The sequence below is a fragment of the Protomyctophum parallelum genome, assembly GCF_964188405.1.
Source record: "Protomyctophum parallelum genome assembly, chromosome: 1".
Taxonomy (NCBI): domain Eukaryota; kingdom Metazoa; phylum Chordata; class Actinopteri; order Myctophiformes; family Myctophidae; genus Protomyctophum; species Protomyctophum parallelum.
Genome location: NC_139697.1, coordinates 33,298,168 through 33,320,945, shown reverse-complemented (window position 1 = coordinate 33,320,945; position 22,778 = coordinate 33,298,168). Strand labels below are relative to the sequence as shown.

The window sequence follows — 22,778 nt, the reverse complement described above, 5'->3', positions numbered from 1 at the left end:
CTTTTTAATACTGTTTTTATTAGGCATTTGTATTTGACATAACTTCAGAATTAAACGAGAATGATTTTTTTTAAATGGATTAAATTTCAATTTGTAATCGAATTGTAACCCCAATAATCTGAATCAAATTGAGATTTTTGTTTGTTTATTTGTTTTTTTTTATTAAAAAATAAATCAATCAATCAAATCGTGACCCCAATATTGGAATTATGAGATGGCAGAAGATTCACAGCCATATAAAATATGATTTATGAGGCTTCGTCTTTATAAAACGGTAAATTGTGAAATTAAACATGGTCAAGGCCAAAATGATAAATTAAGCGTCAAATTGATATATGCGAAGGCTAACGACATTGGCAATTTAAATGTCACACATATTCCTGGTGTCAATGAAAAATGCTAATGTGGGCACTTAGAGCTGACATTAACATCATGAAGAATTAGCATCAATGTTATTTTGATGTTAAGATTTTCGCAATATTGTCCTTCACAGAAGAAGCAATTCGTTCTGGATTGTGCTTTGAATAATCTATATGTTATCTTATTGTTTACCCCCCCCCCCCCCCCCTCTCTCTCTCTCTCTCTAGTGTCTCAGATGGGTGTGGCACAGGGACACAACATGTGTCCTGACCCAGGGATCCCAGATCGAGGGAAGAGGAAAGGCTCTGATTTCAGGTACGTAATGTGTCCTACAATCCAGTGCATGGTTCCCAAACGGTGTGCCATGATGAGACAGGTTGACTTGGTATTCTGTGACAGCCACATATTAATAATGCAAAATGAAAAAATATACAACTATATTAAACAGTTATTATTATATTTTTCACAGTTATCACACAGTACAAAGGCACGATCATATACTAAACTAATATATTTTGACCACTTTCATTTTGGAGCCTATTTTGGGATACTTTAGCTATGAATACAGGTTTACCTTGCCCATCAGTGTGCCTTAGGCAGGAAAGATTCAAAAACCACTGATTGAATGTAACACACTACATTCCATGTACATTTCAAAATGTCCAACAATGAACAGTTACAATACAGTAGAACTTTCATGTAGGCCTGTGTATCTTTTGGGGTTGTAAAGGAAGGGAGGATTCACGAGCAAGAGTTTATGTTGTGAGAAGGAAAACAGCACAATCTCGAGACAAAGAGAGATTTAATTTGTTTGGTTAATTAAAAACAAAAACAAAATATGTATTATAAGCTGCCAATATTTTGTATTTGGTACCAAGCTACAAGTTCTAGCATACGGCACCCGCCAGACCCCAATGGTGCACCAACCGAAACCATCCCAGCAGAAAACAAATGGAGAAATGTGTTCTCCGAAATAAATATCCTACCATCTGAGCCAGTGCACACTAATAGGCTGTCTCGGTGGGATGTAGGGATTACCAGTGGGCCTGCAGAGTTTCTCTCTTGTCAGAGCCATTTGCTGTATCAATGGTCACCCCAACCAACACCCTAACACAGACAAATGGCTACCATCCATCTCCCACAATGCAACACTCTGGGAAGTCACAGCAGGGAAGCCAAAGACAATTGGAACTCTTTTCCTCCCTTTCCCGATAGAACATTTTGTCCCTTGCTGTTAGCTCGTCTGCATCTCCACTCTCACAGAGAGATTTCAGAGGAGAGAGGGACATGGATTAGGTGGAATTGTAGAGATTGGCATTGGCGGAAGAGAAGGGTCCTTTCCCCAAGCGTTTGTGTGTTGGGGGAATGTCAAATCAAAGGGGTGTTTGCTGTGTTTGAAGGCTTGACAAAATAGATCACTCTCTATTCTCTAAGGATAAATTAGATAGCCAATCTGCAGCTTACTGTAAGCTCATAGATCAGCTGTCTTCACAACAAGAGAGTTGGTGTGCAGGGAAAAAAGGATTGTACCAAGTATGACCCCAGGGTGACCCCTGTCAACTAAGTATGGGGGTTAACTGCAGAGCAATGTTTGTCACGCTGACACACACTGCCCATCCTTCATGACACACTCTGCCCATCCTTCATGACACACTCTGCCCATCCTTCATGACACACTCTGCCCATCCTTCATGACACACTCTGCCCATCCTTCATGACACACTCTGCCCATCCTTCATGACACACTCTGCCCATCCTTCATGACACACTCTGCCCATCCCTCATGACACACTCTGCCCATCCTTCATGACACACTCTGCCCATCCTTCATGACACACTCTGCCCATCCTTCATGACACACTCTGCCCATCCTTCATGACACACTATGCCCATCCTTCCCCTGCAGACGGGCACTGGTGGAAAGGAACTATTAGTACTTAAGTACTGTACAATTTTGAGGTATTTGTACTTTACTGGAGTATTTCCAATTCCCAATACTGTTACTTCTACTCCACTACATCTCAGATCTAAATATTGTGCTTTTATTGCCCAAACCACACCAATGGGTCGCCATGCAACTGCAACCAACCGGTTGCGAGTGGACACCCATTGGTGTGGTTTGGGCCATTGAATTGAACCAGTTGAATCACTTGGGTGGACTTGGGTCGACGTGCAACAGGACATATCACTCCGCTGGGACGAACGCTAAAACCGTCTCGTCCCCGTCTCTACCCTTTAACTACTTGAGCCCTGTAAAAATTGTTCAGCCATTGTGAGCTTGCAGATCTGCTATTTTCAAAATATGTTACACATTTATGTGAGTACACTTTTCTTTTCTCCACCGCCGCTGCAGACGGGGTGCGACGGTGCACTTCTCCTGCGACGAGGGCTACGAGCTGCAGGGCTCCAAGAGCATCAGCTGTCTGAGGGTGACGGACAGCTACGTGGGCTGGAGCGACGACAGGCCCATCTGCAGAGGTGAGGAGGAGCGTGTGGGACGTGGTGTTTATGCATGCAGCCCCAGTGACGGAGACGCTCTATTTATATCTGAAACCTATCTCTGCATATCTCGTGTTGTTTGCCCGTATTCAAGAATCACAAAGAGAATCAAACGGCGTTTATTTTTCACCCACTTATATAGGGTTACAACGAAGCATATGAAGTGCATTATTTGGCATGGTCTGCAAGACCGCTGACAACAGCAATATAATACATAAATAACTGGATTTTTGTGAAATAAAAAAAGCGATGAGATACAATCAAATAAGATAGATAAGATAACGTCTTAGCAGTACTGGGGAATGTGCAAAATTAAGGGAGGGGGGGCTAATATTATGCACTTTGAGGTGAGGTACACATACTGTTTATATATACAGTACATCAAGTAGGCTATAGGCCTACTTATCTATCTACACTTCTATTCGTGGTGTTGTTAGCCCCTCCATCTGAGCATATCTGAGCCTCACACACCCCTTGAGTATTCATCTTTACTTGCGCAAGCAGAGCGCGCAAGTAATGTGATCGGCCTGGTCCATTTGTCGTGACAGCCGTTCCGCCATTTCAGGACCCCCCCCAGAAAAACATCAAATCTGTGCCCGTATTGCTGGACCAATGATGACGAAATGACCATATTTCTTACGTCATCATTTAGAGCTAGTCATTTAGAGCTAGTCATCATTTAGAGCTAGTCATACACATACGTGTATGACTAGCTCTAAATGATGACGTAAGAAATACGGTCATTTCGTCATCATTGGTCCAGCAATACGGGCACAGATTTGATGTTTTTCTGGGGGGGTCCTGAAATGGCGGAACGGCTGTCACGGTTTTTGGACCAAAGTGACCACAGAATACCGCTAATCAACTTACAACTACACACTTTATACAGTATAGAGTATAGAGTATATATGTATACATATATAGTATATGCCTATATACTATATATATTTCTTACGTCATCATTTAGAGCTAGTCATACGTATACTATATACATAATCAATAAAAAATAATTTACCAAATTGTGCCTGATCTGCTGGGACCAGAGTACGTGGTGTGTATGTAAGAAATATGGTCATTTCGTCATCATTGGTCCAGCAATACGGGCACAGATTTGATGTATGACTAGCTCTAAATGATGACGTAAGAAATACGTGTATGACTAGCTCTAAATGATGACGTAAGAAATATGGTCATTTCGTCATCATTGATCCAGCAATACGGACACAGATTTGATGTTTTTCTGCGTAAGCCTCAAATGTGTGTGTATGTGTATGACTAGCTCTAAATGATGACGTAAGAAATACGTGTATGACTAGCTCTAAATGATGACGTAAGAAATATGGTCATTTCGTCATCATTGGTCCAGCAATACGGGCACAGATTTGATGTTTTTCTGGGGGGGTCCTGAAATGGCGGAACGGCTGTCACGGTTTTTGGACCAAAGTGACCACAGAATACCGCTAATCAACTTACAACTACACACTTTATACAGTATACTATATATATACTATATATATTTCTTACGTCATCATTTAGAGCTAGTCATACGTATACTATATACATAATCAATAAAAAAATAATTTACCAAATTGTGCCTGATCTGCTGGGACTAGAGTACGTGGTGTGTATGTAAGAAATATGGTCATTGAGATTTGACAGTTTACAGCGGGCGAAAACATTACATGCGCGCTCTGCTTGCGCACTAGTTGGCCATTTATGGCCTACTAGTGTGCAACAAGCAAGTATGCACTCGACAGAGTGCAGTTCTAGTTTTCTTCTGTTTTCAATTCAACGTGTTTTACTGTGGTTGTTTTACTGTGGTTGGCCTGGCTCTGACCCTTGGCTTTGCCTCGGATCCCGTGGCCTTCAATCTGTCAGCCACACATGCCCAGTGGGCGGGTGTCACAATTTGGGATGGGATGAACACTCCCTATTCTGGGGGGAACGTTTGCCAAAAATAGCAGATCTACAAGCTGACAAAGTTCCACACCCATGCCCGGCGCCACAGGGTCAAAAGGGGTCTTTTCCCCCTCAGCCCAACATCCTTGACCCCTCATATGAGAAGTGTCTTTTTATTTCATTATTTATGTTATTTTTTATAATTCCTCTTTTGTAATGTCTGATGTGAAGGAATGTGTTGTTATTGTCTTTCTTGAGGTGATAATGGCTGTCTGTATGCCATTGTTTTGAGGCAATTAACCTAACAACAGACCTGCCAATGAATACTAATGAAGTGTGCTAGGCACACTATTTCATTAGTAGGCTATTCAAACTGGTGTCTACTGTCTACAACTGCAATTCAAGGTAACAATGTTCTTGCATTGAAGAGGAGACCACAACTCCAGATTTAACAACCCCCCAACAGTATAAAATACAAAATAACACTAAAGGTGGTTGCACACTGGACACGTTTTTCTGAAGACCGCTGGAAAAACGTAGCAAAAAATCTGAAAAACGCACCAGTGTGCAACCACCTTTAGTGTGCCCCCTCGAAATATTCGACTGCCCCCTTAGTCATTTCATCCTGGAGCCGGCCCTGTCCACACCCCCACGGGGAGTGCAGTGCCTGGTGTCGAGTCCATCGGACCCACGTTGTCCAGAACCGCCACAAAAGGCCTCTGCCCGGGCTCTGGACAGGGCCCCTGCCCCAGGCTCCATATATGGAGCTAGCCTCACAACACTCCATATTTGAGCATGCCTGACACAGAACTCCATATATGGGCATAGAAGGGACACAGACAGATGGGTGGAACGGGTACTCTGACATGGGTATTGCATAGCTGGGTGCGGCATGGATCTCCAACTTCCATCGTTACAGACTCTGTGCTCTACAGCCGGGCACTGGTCTAGTCTTATATAAGTGTGGAGCAATCTGAGCAAACCTGTGAAAGACCCATAATGCATTGTAGAAACCTAGCTGTGACATGCTGTTATAGTCACTATATGAAGGGGCTCAGGCAACACATTTCCAAGTAAACCCATCAATTTCAAAGTGGTCACAGCTGGTATGTAGTGAGCGTTTTCAGCGGAGGCAGAACTTGCTGAAATTGCAGTACTTTGTCTATGACCCCCTCACTGCTATTAACATGGCCATTGGCATTTAGCCAAAGTGCTATTGCAAAACAGTGACTTTGCATCATGACAGTGACAAAACTACAATGCACAGAACAATTAAAAAGCTTTAACATTAGTTCATTATGTATGGGAAATTAACAGAAGCTGGAAGTCATGTTGCAGCTTTGCATCTATGCACATTTCAATTAATTGAATAAACGACAAAAAAAACGAAACACATGCACTCTGTAAACACCTTCATAATTTCTCCGCTGCTGAATTTACGACGAAGCATTTGTGGCCCATGTTGTCATTAGTCACTCAGATTTATAGACATCGGCTGTGTTTGGGTTGCAAAAGCCCGTTTCCCCTTTTTTCAATCAATCAGTCTCCTTTTGAGATTGGCAATTCTGGGAGGATGGAGGTTGGGGGGCTGGGGGAGGCGGGCAGATTATTTGTCTGGTTTCATTGATTCAACAGCACTAAAATGTTGGGTCATTACTCTAAAAGGTCCCTGTAATTGCAAAGTGCCGACAGGCAGGTCCAAAAAGTTGTGCAGTAATTAAGCCAAACATTGTTGCCTCACGCTGAGAATGAGAAGTTCATAAATCATGTTGTCATAAGACACGGAAAAAGCTTATATGCGCAATTTATACAGGAGCATTGTCCTTGAGGTAAGGACAAGCAGGCGAGCAGTATGGATCTCAAGGATGGTAGTAGCTTTGAGCTTATCTGTCGACCTGTTTATTTATTTAAATGGATGGATAGACAGACAGACAGACAGACAGACAGACAGACAGACAGACAGACAGACAGACAGACAGACAGACAGTACCAGTGGTACCAGATTAACACTCGATTGATTGATTTATTAACAGTTATTACAGTACATTTCAAGCACAAACTCAATACAAAGACTGTTAACTGTGAGTGGACGACCCAATTAAGCATTACACTTGTTTACAAGAGGGTCCACCATGTTCAATTCATCAAAACATTTAGAGATGTGCAAATAGGCACTTCAATATAGTCAAAGAACAGAACAGGAATTCATCATAAAGGAAGCAAAAAGGGAAAAGAAACATATACAGTGAGGGGAAAGGGGGGGGGGGAGTGGGGGGGGATTCAGATTTTACGGGGGCCAGTTTCGAATTGCAGCCGTCCGTAGGTACCCTTCGAGAGCGGTTTTGAAGGAGTCAAGGGATTCACATGTCTTAATGACTGTTGGTAGGACGTTCCACATTTTGGTGGCATAGGACCGAAAATAATTTAGTCCCTTGTTTGTGCCGAATCTGGGTTGTACATGGTTTGTTGCACTCCCTCTGGTGTTGTATTGACAACAAGGTGAAATTTGGTGTCCTACAGCATTTAGAAGACATTATGGTAATGCTGCAGCCAAATTGGTCAGAAAATGACAGAAAATGCCAGTCCATGAAAAGAGACGGGAAAGAAAGAGCGGACGTACGTCGTACAATCAAAATATGAGTGTAAATTGCTTAGTGAATCGGGCTCATTGTCTTCGGCCTGACAGAGACAACTATGGAGAAAATGTATAAAAAACAAAGCCAGGGAAGGCTGGGAAAATGGTCAGTTATGTACAACTAGTCCTTACCCGTTGTGAGATATCCCCCCTGGTGGCCACGGGGGGTACTGCGCCCTGGTCGCATTTTTTATTCACTAATAAATTCATTATTAATCATTAATGTGTCAAATCGAAAAAAGGGCTCCGTTACGCCCTCCATATTCATATGGTCAATGCCTGTGTGAAAAGTGGGAGCGATTGGTGCAGGCAATGAGGAGCTAAGGCAGTGTTTCTGACACACAGACACACAGACACACTCAGACATTGTTAGAATTATAGTATGATAATAGCCACAGTTGTAAATAAGTAGACAATGAAATATATTCCTTGGAATATGACATTTATGAAGACTTATTTGGCCCGTAGCACTTGCCCTAGCCCCGACGACCTTACAGGCATATGCAAAAGGCTCAATTTATGTAACTTAGATAGCACTTTATGTAGACTTGGATAGCATTTTATACAGACTTAAGATAACATTTTATACAGATTTATAGCATTTTATGTAGACAGCACTAGAATAGCATTTTATGTATATGTAGCACTTTATTTTACAGTATATGTGCAGTTTTATTATATAGATATTCCACTGTTCTTAGCTTAGGCATGTTTCATGATAACTACTTGTTATGTATGTGATGTATTGCCATGCTTTTTTGTTCTTGCCTAATGTAAATTGCTATGGATTAAGAGCGTCTGCTAAATGCCTAAATGGAAAATTGTAAATTGACTGCTGTCCTGTTGAAGCCATATGAGGCCATATTGTTTGGCAGGAGCTGTCTCACAATATTGTCCACCCACATTGATCTTATATCCTGGCACATGGTTGCCCGTCAGCCATTTTGTGACAATTTCAGCACTTTACCACTCATCAGTTTAATACCGCTCTCAGATAGAAAAGAATTGTGTGATGCAATCACCTTAGCGCTGTATCCCCTTTAACATTGCCGTTGGCCATTTTTGCTACTTCATTCTCTTTGATGTGCACGGAGAAATCCGGTTCTCCCGGTGCTCCTCTGCTCTTTTGCCTTTGCGTGATCCAATTGAGGCAAAATTAGATTATACCACGAAGGAGAAGCTAGGGACACCGATCTCAGAGGGATTACGTGGGTGGGCGGATTGATTGGACTTCCTCTCGTCTAGCAGCAGCAGCAGATAGAAACATAATGGAAAAACAAATACATTGACAAAGTATCACATATAATTCACATCATTTGCAGTTAATTCAAATAAACTATCCTACTATGAGATTTGTTTCAAATGTAAAGTGCAACATTTATAAAATATGTTATTATTATTATCCATCTATCCATCTTCAACCGCTTGTCCGTAGTCGGGTCACGGGGCAACAGCTCCACCAGAGTGCTCCAGACTTCCCTCTCCAGAGCAACATTAGTGACTTCCTCCTGGGGGATTTCGAGACGTTCCAAGGCCAGTGAGTCGATGTGTTTCCTCCAACTGCGCCTTGGTCTGCCCCGGGGTCTCCTCCCAGTGGGACGTGTGTCGAGGACCTCCCTAGGGAGACGCCCGAGAGGCATCCTAACCAGATGCCCGAATCACCTAAGCTGGCTCCTTTCCAGGCGAAGGAGCAGCATTGTTATTGTTATTATTGTACCTTGAATTTCTTCTGTTTCACCTAAGTCCATTTGAATACATGTTAAAACCGTTTTTGAGACCACATGCTTTACTCTATGTGGAATTAGCATTAGTCTTCATTCAATTCACCAGAAGCATCATTAGTTCACATTAAGGCTTAATCTGGGAAGCACAACTTCATCCTCTGAAGGCAACACTGGACAGTTTCACTATAGTCCGCCAGCATTTTAGTTCCCAAATGGTTTGCCAAGGCACACTGGTGTATCATGAGACAATCCAGTTTACTGACCATGATACTGAGTTACTGACCATATGATACCGACATGATACTGAGTTACTGACTATGATAATGACCAGTGGTGTCATGGTGTTTTTTTTACTGGTACCACGGCGTACTGCATTCTACGAGCATGACACCACTGATTCTGACCATGATGGGCTACTGAGTTACTGACCATATGATACTGACATGATAGTGAGTTACTGAATATGATACTGGCAGTGACAAGATACTGACCACATCTGTTTGCAACAGAGAGAGCCCTGGTGACTGCCCGTTATAAAGGCTATTTAGCTGGATGTCAAGCAATGTCATTAGCATAGCATATTAGCATATGTGGAGAAAAATAATAATATCCATACATACATATATATATATATATATATATATATATATATATAGGCTACCGGTAGTTGCAGACCAAAGAAAACTTCCCTTAGAAAATCCGTCAGGTGCTTTGCATGCAGTGTGTTGTTTTTGGCAGCAAATTTCTATTTTAGTTTTAGTCATAGTCTCTTGAATAGTTTTCACTTAGTTTTAGTCAAATTTTAGTCGCCTGGAATGTTCTAGTGTTTATTCTAGTTTTAGTCGACTAAATGTACAGTTGATTTAGTCGATTAAAATATGTTTTGACAGGCCTTGATGTCGTTGTAATGACATATTTTACACTTTGGTTGCATGCTGAAAATAGCAGATGTACAATCTCACAACGCGTCGCAGCGCGACGCGTTGTGAGATTGTACATCTGCTATATTCAGCATGCAACCCAGCATAAAGCTGGATCTCTTGTCCACTAGTCCCTTACTAACATTTTAGTCTAGTTTTTATTTGTTGACGAGTATCAGTATATTTAGTCTTAGTTTTAGTCATCATAGATTCGTTTTTATTTAGTTTTTATTTAGTTTTAGTCAGTGAAAACAGGTACCGGTAGTCGACGAACATTTTTCGTCTTAGTTTTAGTCGACGAAAACAACACTGTTTGCATGACAAAGCCTACACGACGAAACATAAATGCAATAAATAAATAAAACAGCAATGAAGCAAATCTAATCTTGTCCGAGCGTCTCTGGAGTATTATGCGGTCCCTTCCTCTTCTAAGGGAAGTTTTCTTTGGTCTGCATTTCATACCGTGCCTACCAGCACCTCCCCCACTTGGATGTGCACGAAAAGCTATCTGTTTATATAGTTGTCGTTGTTTGGCCTCAGTATCAGTAAATACATACAGAGCGTGAGTGTGATATAATGCTTATATAATGCCTGTTTTGCACGTCTATGAATACAGGCGTGCCTTGAGATTTCGACTTGCTTTTCAGTGTGCCCTGCAGTACACTCCTTTCTAACTTCCACTCCGGTCACAGACACACTCACACAGTCTCGCTGAGTCCTCATTGCCTTTGACTGCAGTGTGAGTGTGTGTGTGTGTGTGAACAGGCTTTTGGAGTGTCTAGTACAATAGGTCAGGCGAGGGCAAGGAGCGCCATCGCCGTTGATCTCTGTTATTAAGAAGATGAGAAATGATACTTCAGTGGACTTTACCGTCCACAACTCCGCTCTATTATCTTCATTAAGGTCACCCTCACCCTGTATGCGCCACTCAAATTAATTACTGCCTTCTTCAACCCCAAAAACGTCTCTAAACTTCTGGCAATCCAACTTTCTTTTCTATATTGAAACAACTGAGTGTGCCAGTAGGAGCGTAAACATATGGTCAAATTAAGCACACACCTTTCTTATACTTGTCCCAGCATGAAAGCACATACACAAAACAAAGCAGACAGACAATCCAACCACAAAATGGGGAGAAATATAAAATAACAGAAAATTCTTCGTGAGCAAATTAGGATAAATCTACACTCAATGCAGGCTAATTGCTGGCCACTCACAAGCAAAGTGTATGTACTACTAAGGGGACTCAGGGGAGACCATTCTTTTATAAACTCATGGGTTCCTTGACATGCATAATGTTTCTTAAGGAATAATTGACTGTTCATTTATTATACCACATTGATAATGTTGATAATGTCATATATACATTCATCATCACTTTCTTATATTGCACATGGCTGCTTTCATAAGATTATCAGGAATATTACGCTTTCTGCCAACCGTACAGTATAATATGGAGTTTAGTACCGATAACTCCAGATTTCTAGGTAGTGATAAAAGTGGTTTAGAGGAATATCTTATAATTGCTGACTTTAATGCATTGCCTGCAGATACAGTATGTACTGTATGACTTTCTGTAATGCCAGGAGCCTTCCAATCTCCAAACCCCACATCTGTAGCAGTATATTCAAAGCCGAGGTGCTATGAGGATGAATATGAGCTAAAGTTTTTGCAGGTTAATAATGTAGTGTGATTGGGAGGTAGAACCGCCGAGGGGCTTTGGTGATTGGCACTCAAATACCTCTACTAGAAAAACGTATCATTAACATCCGTGGCTGGTTCCGTGCCCCTTCAAAGACCTCCATGTCACCCCTAAACACACACACACACACACACACACACACACACACACACACACACACACACACACACACACACACACACACACACACACACATTCTGTTTAAAGGACTTCATTAGAAATAAACTGCCTTAATTCAGAGAAGTGTTTAAATGTTCAGCCACATGGAGACCCCAGGGCCGCGAGACCTCAATAACAGAAGTCACACTGTCCTTTAAAAGTTTGCTCGAGAACTACTCAAGTACTCTATCCATGAACAACTTCAGTTCAAGGTATATGCCTGACCAAGCAAAGCTACGGCGGTGATCCATTATCTTACATGCTGAGTTCATTCTACTGTGGTAGTTTAAACTTGACATTTTGCTTTGTTTATTTATTGTATTATTTGTTTCCCCTTCATGATTTATGGCTATTGTTTGAAACCATTAGTTTCTCATTCATTGGTGTGTAAACGACTCTGCTGCATTGTCAAGTCAAGTGTATAGAGCGCTTCAGTGGATTATGTGTTGGCGGCACTTCTGTTTTACGATTTGACGATGGTTCATGAATGAACAATTTCCTTTGTTGGGTCATCTTAGAATTGTCTCATATAAGAATTGTAGTCCAAATCCAAAAATGAACAAACTGTCTCAATATTGTCGGGGAGGTGTCTCTGTATCCTTTATGACAGTTAGTCACTCATATTGGATACAGTCTGTTTCTAGCAAAAATGCAGATGTGGACACTTATGTAAATGTATTACTGTATTTAGAATCTGTACTTAAGTACTGACTTAAGTAAAAAATATGTACTTACGTACAGATTTACTTAAGTAAATGTCCACCTCTGCGAAAATGTAACTAATTCGTCAGCAGTAACATTAGGGTTTTCTCACAGGCAGTTGATTCTACATATCCAGATGAGTGAAACTGCCAGGATGGTTTGTTTATTTTTAACTGTTCTTATATGAGTCGATCTAAGATCTCCCTATGGGGATTATAATACACATAAAAAGGTACACAAACCCATGGGAACTCTGCCGATATTGATGTCAGACTTCATGCTCTATTCCTCCCTTGCTCTGTTCAGAAAGTATATAAGCTATTTTATTTTCACGGTCCAGCCAGATTGGAGGTTATGGTCTTGTGTTGTCTTTCTTGACCTACTGATAGTAAAGAAACTGCCCTGCCTTGACTTAGCTATTTCATATGAACTTACAGTAGGTCCAACCCAGGGCTACAGGGACTTCTGTGCATGATTGTCCCCTAATGGGTTTTACACTTGACCTTGTCTAAGCTTATTATTGTGTCCGGTAGCTGTGTACTTCCCCTCTCCGTACTATAATTGCATTGCTTATCATAAGTGCATTTTTGTTTTTGGCCCGCAGATGCTATCTTCAGGCCCATGCAGACTCGATGTCCTCAGCGATTTATACCTTTTGAGCAGTTCACAAACACAAAATAGGACAGGCTATTATGTTTTTGGTCGCTTGTCACAATGCTCTTTTCTTTCTCCTCATGTCACCTCACAGCGCCAATGTGTGGAGGTCAGCTGAGGGGACCCAGCGGGATCATTACTTCTCCTAATTATCCTGTCCAGTACGACAACAACGCTAACTGCACCTGGATCATCACAGCCACAGACGGCTCCAAGGTAAAATGTCATTGCTATAGCTGATTACAGTGACAGAGTGGGACCAGTAGGATTCTGAACTCTAACCCAAGGTAAAATGTCATTGCTATAGCTGATTACAGTGACAGAGTGGGACCAGTAGGATTCTGAACTCTAACCCACGAGACCTAGATTAATTCTGGTTTTCATTAATCAGGGACTAAACAGGAAATGCAATTACAGTAACGACTTTGAAGGGGGGAAAACATTGGCCTGCCTCTCCAGCCATAGAGTTAATGGTAACAAATAGTCTGGCCACCACCAACTGGACTGTACCTGGTTGGAATCTCATTATCATGACAAATGACATGTATAGCAGCATACTGTAACTTGAAGTTCAAAGCACATGTCTGAGGCTATTTAAAGCTGCAATGCTGAACTTCTGCACGTGCGTGTGCGAATGTGCGTGCACGTTTGAATGTGTGAATAATATATCCCTTGACCATATCACTAACTCAACTGCGATGGTTGGAGGTGGTCACCCTGCTCTCCTTATTGATACATTTAAAGCCACTGTGTTTATGTAGTAGAGTGGCTCACAATCTCAGCCTGATGGCCTTAACAGTCTCATATCTCCCCTGAGTCATGGGGAATTCCCTTTGGCTTAGTGGTTAAGATGTTGGCTTTCACGCATGAGACTGGGGGTTCGAATCCTGGACATTCTATTTAGGTAGGAAGTTAGGAAACAATTGGTATTGTCCCAAGCTCAAAATGTAATAATAATGTCCCCTATCCAATCAGGCGTTCCATCTTAGAATAAATAAAGCAATAAGCCACAGGAAGTGTGAGGTTACCTTTTATTTTATAATGGCTGAGAGGCGTGGTGAGACAGGACACACAGTGGAGTGTCTCCGTGGCTTATTGCTTTTCTAAAACAGTTACACACACAGCAATATTAACATCATAAAACTGCCTAATTCACAAAAGTAGTTACACTTTGCGTGCATCAGAGAGAGCCACTTCCTTGTTTACTCAGCCAGTCCAGCCAGAGAGAAAAAACAACTTATGTGTTAGGTCAGTCTCATGGTACCTGTGGTCTGTGAACATCACGTCAAAAACGGTAGCATAGCGACTTAGCGAACAGCTGTTCTCAGTGACGAGGGAATTGGAGGCGCTTGCTGTCTTTACAAGGCTGTCCGGAAAGATGTGCACCTTATGGATTATGGATTGCAGCTTTAACACACTTTTTGAAGGAACGTCAAGACTCTGCAGGGGACATTGAGGGGGGGGGGGGGGGGTGGATTGGGCAACAACAAGTGCAGGAGTTGTGTCAACGGACAAAGAGCATCGTTAGAACCAGGGGTGAGGAGAGGGGGCATGCAGGGACGGAAGAAGAATGGAGAGATTTTAGAAAGTGTGCTGCTCAGAGGCTGTCATGAGTGACACAGCAGCGGCGCTGTTCAGAGTTCAGACCCTGCATGACTTTGGTGAGTCGTGCTCAAGGGCACGCGGCCCGCCCGCCCGCTTGCCAAAGATTCCTCAGTTGAACTTGAATAAAGTGTTTTTTTTTTCTCCACGAATCCATTCCTTTATTGCGCCAGGCCGTACGAGGAAGAGACCGTGTGAGGTGAGCCGAGAAGGGTGGGCGTGGCCGCACACACACACACACACACACACACACACACACACACACACACACACACCGTCCCCCATGCACTCACATCACAACCCCCTTGGGTGCGCCTGGTGGGCAGCTGGCGGAAACGAGACAATGGCACTTTGGGCTGTCTCGGGCCTGCCGTCCGTCCGGCTCTGATGAAGACAGAGCGCGCCTGTTCGTTCTCTTTAGAGACGTAGCGGTGTTCTATTCCTGCCCGTCCGCACGGACGGCCCTATCAGCCAGAGGAGACGTTAGGTCAGGGAAGAGGAAAGAGAATGAAGCACAACCTCCGGTGGGAACTGTGTGCGTGAGTGCGTGCGTGTGATACGGAACATGACACAGCTGTTTTATATCTAAATACAACCTTAAGACAGCACAAGCAATGCCAGCCCCCTGTCCTCCCTCGTGTCCTATGAGTGCACAAAACAAGTGCACGTGTTTTAAAATGTACTTAACACTTTTTTGTTTACCCTTTGCCATCGGGCGATGCTGATGTCTCCGTTTCTTATGTACCTGTAAGCATGATATGATATACCCACATCAGAGATAGGCTCATCTATAGGAATGCTGTTCTTGTACTTTTTGACCTTATTCTTTTTTGAAATATCCTTCTGTGTTCCCTTGTTTGTCCTCCTTGTCCCTCACCTGTTGGCTGGCAGATGGTGGATGAGTTTCGCGGGAGGAGACTCCCATTTATCTGGTGATCTGACCTGTGCCTTGCCTCCAGCCTCTCTCTCTCTCTCCCTCTCTCTCTCTCTCTCTTCTCTCTCCCTCCCCACCGTGGCAATTTTCATTAGGCAGTGGATTTACCATAGGACAGAATGCAATTTGCATTTATATAAGCTTTTTCATTAGGGTCCCATGCACTCGAAGCTCTGTGAAAAAAAGGATTTCTGGCAGAAGTCAGTTGCAGCCAATTTGAAACAGAAGATCAAACAAGTCTGGTTTTGCTGCTTTCTTATTTTTATTTTTTACAGTATTTCCTATCATTTGTTCTCATCTCATCTCTGTTTTCCTTCGTTCCCTCGGTAATTGACATTTCTTGAACCATCATATTGGAGACAAACCTGAATTCATTGCCCATATCTACTTGGCTCGCCACCTGTTTCCCTTAAAGTGTTATCTTACTTTGTTCTCTGTTCCCCCCTGCCTGTCTCTGTGTCCGCAGCCAATCTCTCTAGCCGCTGGAGCCATAAGCGCCAAATCTCTTGTGCACACTGCCAGAAGGCCGTAGCCACTATATTCTGTCCACATTTGTCATTTTTTAAATATCGTCACCTTCTTAAACTAATGGCCCTGGAACAAACACATTTTTGGTTTCCTACTAAATGTAGGAAACCAAAAATATAGGGACCCATAAAAATGTGTCCACGACCCTGGGACTGCTATATATACAGTATATTATGCTATACTGTACATGATGCTGTACGCATGAAGTCCAACATCTATGGGAGCCACGTTATTTCAAGATGGATATTCCGTTTGTGGACGTGTGCCCCCTGTTGTCGCATTGGGACAGACGCTGTGTGTGTGTGTGTGTGTGTGTGTGTGTGTGTGTGTGTGTGTGTGTGTGTGTGTGTGTGTGTGTGTGTGTGTGTGTGTGTGTGTGTGTGTGTGTGTGTGTGTGTGTGTGCGCGCGTGACTACTGTGTGCGTGCGTGTGTGAGAGAGAGGGAGGGCTTGTAGATCAGTTTTTCCGACGCCGAATCACACACAGAAGTATCTGGTGGAGACCGCGGCGTGGCAGGCAATCAGATGCATGTTGATGAGACAAAGAGAGAGTTAATGGTAAATGGATCGGAGAAAGACGTCGGTGGCCGCAGTGAACCGGTGATGACGCCGGGATGTTGAACATAATGGTCCTGGTCTGAAGCGTTTTGGATGTTGAACATATGGTCCTGGTCTGAAGCGTTTTGGATGTTGAACATATGGTCCTGGACTGAAGCGTTTTGGATGTTGAACATATGGTCCTGGTCTGAAGCGTTTTGGATGTTGAACATATGGTCCTGGTCTGAAGCGTTTTGGATGTTGAATATATGCTCCTGGTCTGAAGCGTTTTGGATGTTGAACATATGGTCCTGGACTGAAGCGTTTTGGATGTTGAACATATGGTCCTGGTCTGAAGCGTTTTGGATGTTGAACATATGGTCCTGGACTGAAGCGTTTTGGATGTTGAACATATGGTCCTGGTCTGAAGCGTTTTGGATGTTGAACATATGGTCCTGGACTGAAGCGTTTTGGATGTTGAACATATGGTCCTGGACTGAAGCGTTTTGGATGTTGAACATATGGTCCTGGTCTGAAGCGTTTTGGATGTTGAACATATGGTCCTGGACTGAAGCGTTTTGGATGTTGAATATATGCTCCTGGTCTGAAGCGTTTTGGATGTTGAACATATGGTCCTGGTCTGAAGCGTTTTGGATGTTGAACATATGGTCCTGGACTGAAGCGTTTTGGATGTTGAACATATGGTCCTGGTCTGAAGCGTTTTGGATGTTGAACATATGGTCCTGGACTGAAGCGTTTTGGATGTTGAACATATGGTCCTGGACTGAAGCGTTTTGGGCTCCCAGGGAAAATAAACAAGATCTATCGCTGCTTTTTTTCCCTAGGAAAAAATCACTGAGGCTTATAATGAAAAGTGTAGAAACAAAACAAAACAAAAAAAGTCCCAGGCTTAGTCTCCTGATGGATTGAATATGGTGTTTTGCATCCTACATCAGCGTTCTCTTTAATTCCCTATATAGACAGAATAATATCCTGGGGGTTGAGGAGGTATAATGACCGCTCGGGGACTGGATGGTTCCCGTTTTGATCCCCGGCTGCTACTGGCTTAGAGCGTTGAGCTGTCCTTGAACAAGACACTGAACCCTATACTCGATTTGTTTTTATTATATATCGTTGCTGTCGGGAGGAAACCACCTAACTCCATTTTTGAGGTTATATTTATTTATTTTTTATTTATTCTTAACTCCATTGGACCCTCAAACTGTCTGCTAAAACAGCGAACTCCACCACCTCTCCCCCTCTAATGCAAGTAATTGACAATGTAAAGTCACGAGAGAGAGAGAGAGGCAGAGAGAGAGGCAGATGGGGAAGAGGTTGGGTCACAGCTCAGCACCTGGTGTCAGAACGGGCTCAGACATGTTTCGCTCACGGTTGTCATGGTGATCTCTCCCCCCCCCCCCCCCCCCCCCCCAATCTCTAGGTGATCAAGCTGACGTTTGAGGACTTTGACCTGGAGCGTGGCTACGACACCCTGACAGTGGGAGACGGAGACGTGATCGGAGACCAGAAGACGGTGTTCCACGTGTGAGTGCCTGCGTGCGCCCGGCCGCCTGCCTCCTCCCCGTTTACCCTTTACCCCTCATCATCCACCTGTCCTGCATTGGGCTCCTCTGCAGGGCCCTCGCGTCACGCTGGCCTGTCCCTCCATCCATCCATCCATCCATCAAGCCATCGTCCACTGCCTGCTTTCTCTTAACATTTAGTTGCTCTCTCTCCCTCTGGCACAGTACAAGAACTAGTGCAAGAGACTCCTTGGTTATAAGCTTATATGATCTGAAAGCCTTTGCTTGTACTTTTTGTGGTAAAAGCGCTCAAACATCTTTTCTTTCCTGCCTTGACCTCCTGTCTCCAGCGTGGGCAGAGACCTTGTATTTTTCTTTTTTAAAGATATGTTTGGGGCTTTTTCTGCCTTTATTGATAGGTTGAAAGTAGACTGACAGGAAATGGGGAGAGAGATGGGGGGGAGACACGCGGCAAAGGCTGTCGGGATCGGGAGTCGAACTTGCGGTTTACACATACTGTACGCTTGACTGAGTAGCTGCAGATCATTGATAGGCTCTTTGAATGTATTTTTCCCATAGCCTGCTTAAGCTTAAAAAAAAAAAAACACCCTCAGGCTGGCTCAACAGACGTTTGAGTTTACCGTCCGGGCCCTGGGCAGAGACTTTTGTGCTGGTTCTGTCCAACGGTGTATCCCACCGACTCAAGGCCGGGTAGTGCACAGTGTGGAACGCGTGTGTCGAATTTGAAGTCGGTGCGGTGAACGGTTCTCGAGTTACGTGGATTACAATCAGTACACACATAGACGTGGTGCATTTGGCTAAATCAGACTTTAGCCTTCTTCTCCTTCTTCCCTCTTGCAACCCCCCCCCCCCCCCCCCCTCTCTCTCTCCATCTCTCGCCCAGTGTTTCTCCTTCATTTCATCACCTCTCAAGATGGGAGCACATGAAAAATAGATTGTACGGCTTGCTGTCTATCACCCTGCCTCTCGCCAATGCTAAAACCAAGATCATGGCCATGTATGTGTTGGGGGTGGGGTGGGGTGTTGTGCGCCGCATATCGATGGCCCCCTAATGGAGTTTGCACCGGCAGATGCTCCATAACATTTCACAGGATGTTGTTATTAATTGTGCCCAAAATTTACCACGTCGATAAAGGTTTTATAGATCCATTTTTATGGAAGGCTGCCTGCCTCGCCCTGCTGGGACTGGGGAAGAGATTGGAGATAAAGAAGGTTGTTTGTAGAGGATGCTTTTTTTGTTGTTGCAAAACTCAACACACGTACGCACACAGACGCACACACACACACACAGGCACATACTGTATAGAGCACATGCAGACAAACAAGCTATCTCTGTACACACAGAATTTCCATTCCCACACAGTGAAAAAAATGACTTAATCCATCCAATTATCCACATGGGTTTCCTTTAAATCTGCCACTATGACATATGAGCTTAAAATAGACTCGCAACTTCTGCCATTGAAGTTTGACAGACACTCATGTTCCCGCAACACCTTAAATCTGAATTACAGAGAGGTGATTAAAGTATTATATATTTCAGTTACTTACTTAATTAAGGTACTCAGGGTCCCCGGTGCATGCGGAGGAGCCAAAATGCTTAGATGAGATCAGATAGTTTACGTATTATTTCAGGTATACAAGAAGTTACTAGTGGTAGCATGATTTGCTTTTTCTTATCATGCAGAGTAAAGAAGGTCTATGGCAGTCACATGAAATTGCCACATACAGCTTGCTCTTGAGGAAACCAACATAGACTTGCATAACACATGTATTAAACTGATGCAGCTATACATTATTTTCTTTTTCAGAATTCTATGCACGCATGCACGTGAACAACGAACACACTGCGTCAACCTAACCTGTCCTCTGTCTCTTGTGCCAGCCTCTCTGGGACCAGCACTCCAGACTTGGTAGTCAGCACCAGTTATCAGATGTGGCTGAACTTCAAGACAGACGACACGAGCGGCTCCCTCGGCTTCAAGGTGTCTTATGAAGGTAAGGAAACATTTCAAACATCACTGTGGCTCGCAAGTCAGCTGGGCACTCTCTCTCTCTCTCTCTCTCTCTCTCTCTCTCTGGCACGTGCGGCTGTGTGCGGCTCACTTCGTTCCTGGACTACAATTCCCATAATGCCATAATGCTTTTGACCCCTGGGAGATGGATTGCTGAGTTGGAGCGACACACCTACCATCAGCTCCCATTATACTTAACTGCACAACTTGCTGCACCCAATCCGTGGTACTCATACGCTGAGTTGGCGGTGCCCGGGATCGAACCCATGAACTTGTTGTCCAGACACAAAACCTGTTTACCTCATTTACCGCCAACAGCACCATCTGGTGGATGGCTCAGGGCGCCATCCAGTCATTTAATAGGCGAAGCATCTTATTCTGAAAGCCGTTCCACTTGGAAACTGAGAACCAGGAAGTGAATTTTCACTATGTAACAGGTGCCGTGATTGTTATTCACCCAAAACATGCATTTTGTAAACGAGGATCATAGGTGCAAATCAAGCTTGTTTTGACCCAAAAAGAAGAATCCGAGATAACATTTCTAAAAACTGCGTCCCCATAGACGGCATGAGCCAGCGGAATTTTCATTTGTTTTGTTTTTTCACCGCACTAGACCTGGAATGTTATGAGCGCGTACAGGACACAGTTGTGAACCGCAATCAATTGATATTAAAATAGGTGTCCAAAGGCGATCTCGGCACAGAGGAGACAGGAGGACAGGAGGTGTCAAAAAGTGATCTATAGGTGCCGAATGAGTTAAGTGAGTGACAAATAAACCCCTTTGAATCTATACAGTAATATCCCCGGTGTTAATGTATATCTATCATGTGAGGATGTGTCAATCTGAATGGGCAACAAGTACTGAGAAATAAGGAGTGCTAGGGGGTGAGTTAAGGAGCCTGGAGAGATTTTTCAGACTGCGGCAGGAAAATGGCGTTAGTAAGTCACTGCACAGATTCATAGAAATCAACAGGACAAAGAAACACTGCTGTAACAAAGCCAAACATTCTGGAAAGGGAATTGTTTCTCTTGTTCCTAAACTCTTGCACACAACTATACTTACAACTTCGAGCTGATATGATTGGCTCTGACAGTCTTATTTATTTTGTCCACTGTAAGGTTCTCGCCTGCCTGGCTGCCCTCCGTCATCCCCATTGTAGTTTTCAGATGAAAGGACGAGGGCCAGAGAGGATGCGTCAGTCTCCTTGAGGCCTTATATTCCAACGCTAACAGTTCAGAGACACTCAACGCCGCCTTTCTCAGTCAATATTACCACATTGAGAGAGCGAGACAGAGAGAGACAGAGAGAGAGAGACAGACAGACATACATGGAATGAAAGAGAAGAGAAAAGACACTGCATGTACAGTATGTGTGCATCATGTTATCCACATTTACGCTTGTGTGTGTGTGTGTGTGTGTGTGTGTGTGTGTGTGTGTGTGTGTGTGTGTGTGTGTGTGTGTGTGTGTGTGTGTGTGTGTGTGTGTGTGTGTGTGTGTGTGTGTGTGTGTGTGTGTGTGTGTGTGTGAGACTGGGGACTCTGCGTGCCTCTCCTGTAGATGTGTGAAGTCTCTGAGAACCACGGTCTCCCTGGCACACTGATGCTTGTTTTTCCATCCGTAAAGAGGAAATAAAATAATAATGTAAAGTGGAGCAGCACACCCAACCCAAGTGTAATTAAAACAATGAGTTGCACTTAATGAAGGGGAAGAAATGCTTTGAACCAACTACACCTCCCCGACTGGAGCTCAACAAAATCTAATTAGCATTCTCAATTACTTGTATTTTAAGGCATATCATCAAGTGTAGATGCAGACGCAGTTGTATAACTGACACTGTGTGTGTGTGTGTGTGTGTGTGTGTGTGTGTGTGTGTGTGTGTGTGTGTGTGTGTGTGTGTGTGTGTGCGTGTGCGCACGAGCGTGCGTGCGCGCATGTGCAGCGTGCATGTGCTTGTTAAATTCACTCTTCGATAGGCCTAATCGACATTTCTTCAAATTAAGTTCATCTCGGCATCGTAAACATGGTTACATTTAAGCAAACAGATGTGTAGCCTACACACACACACACACACACACACACACACACACACGTTCTACTGTACATATTTCACGCTAAGCCTTCTGCAACACTTAGTGGCAGCTTATTATGGGATTGCCAGGCACTTGTGGACAGTAATGTGTGCTTGAATTCCATTATGCGATGCTTGGATGAGCTGCGAATGGCAAGCAGACGGACGGGGGCAACACATATGTCAGTGCTTCTCTTCCCTTATTCATGAGAATATATCCCAGCTTCATCCTCCCTCTGTCTCTCTCCAGCGCGCACCCCGCCACGCGGCGGTGGAAAAGGTACTACAATGTTTTA

General features: G+C 43.6%; 1 protein-coding gene across 1 annotated transcript in view; it reads left to right on the top strand.

Annotated features, from left to right (window-relative positions):
- Positions 1-22,778, top strand: part of csmd2 (CUB and Sushi multiple domains 2) — a gene marked incomplete at both ends in the record, with an annotated part of 400,982 nt that overhangs the window by 186,413 nt on the left and 191,791 nt on the right. The window contains 5 exons of the mRNA XM_083776184.1: positions 588-675; positions 2,714-2,838; positions 13,349-13,470; positions 18,296-18,399; positions 20,284-20,396. Coding sequence (XP_083632310.1) covers positions 588-675; positions 2,714-2,838; positions 13,349-13,470; positions 18,296-18,399; positions 20,284-20,396 — 552 coding nt within the window. The remainder of the gene's footprint in view (positions 1-587; positions 676-2,713; positions 2,839-13,348; positions 13,471-18,295; positions 18,400-20,283; positions 20,397-22,778) is intronic.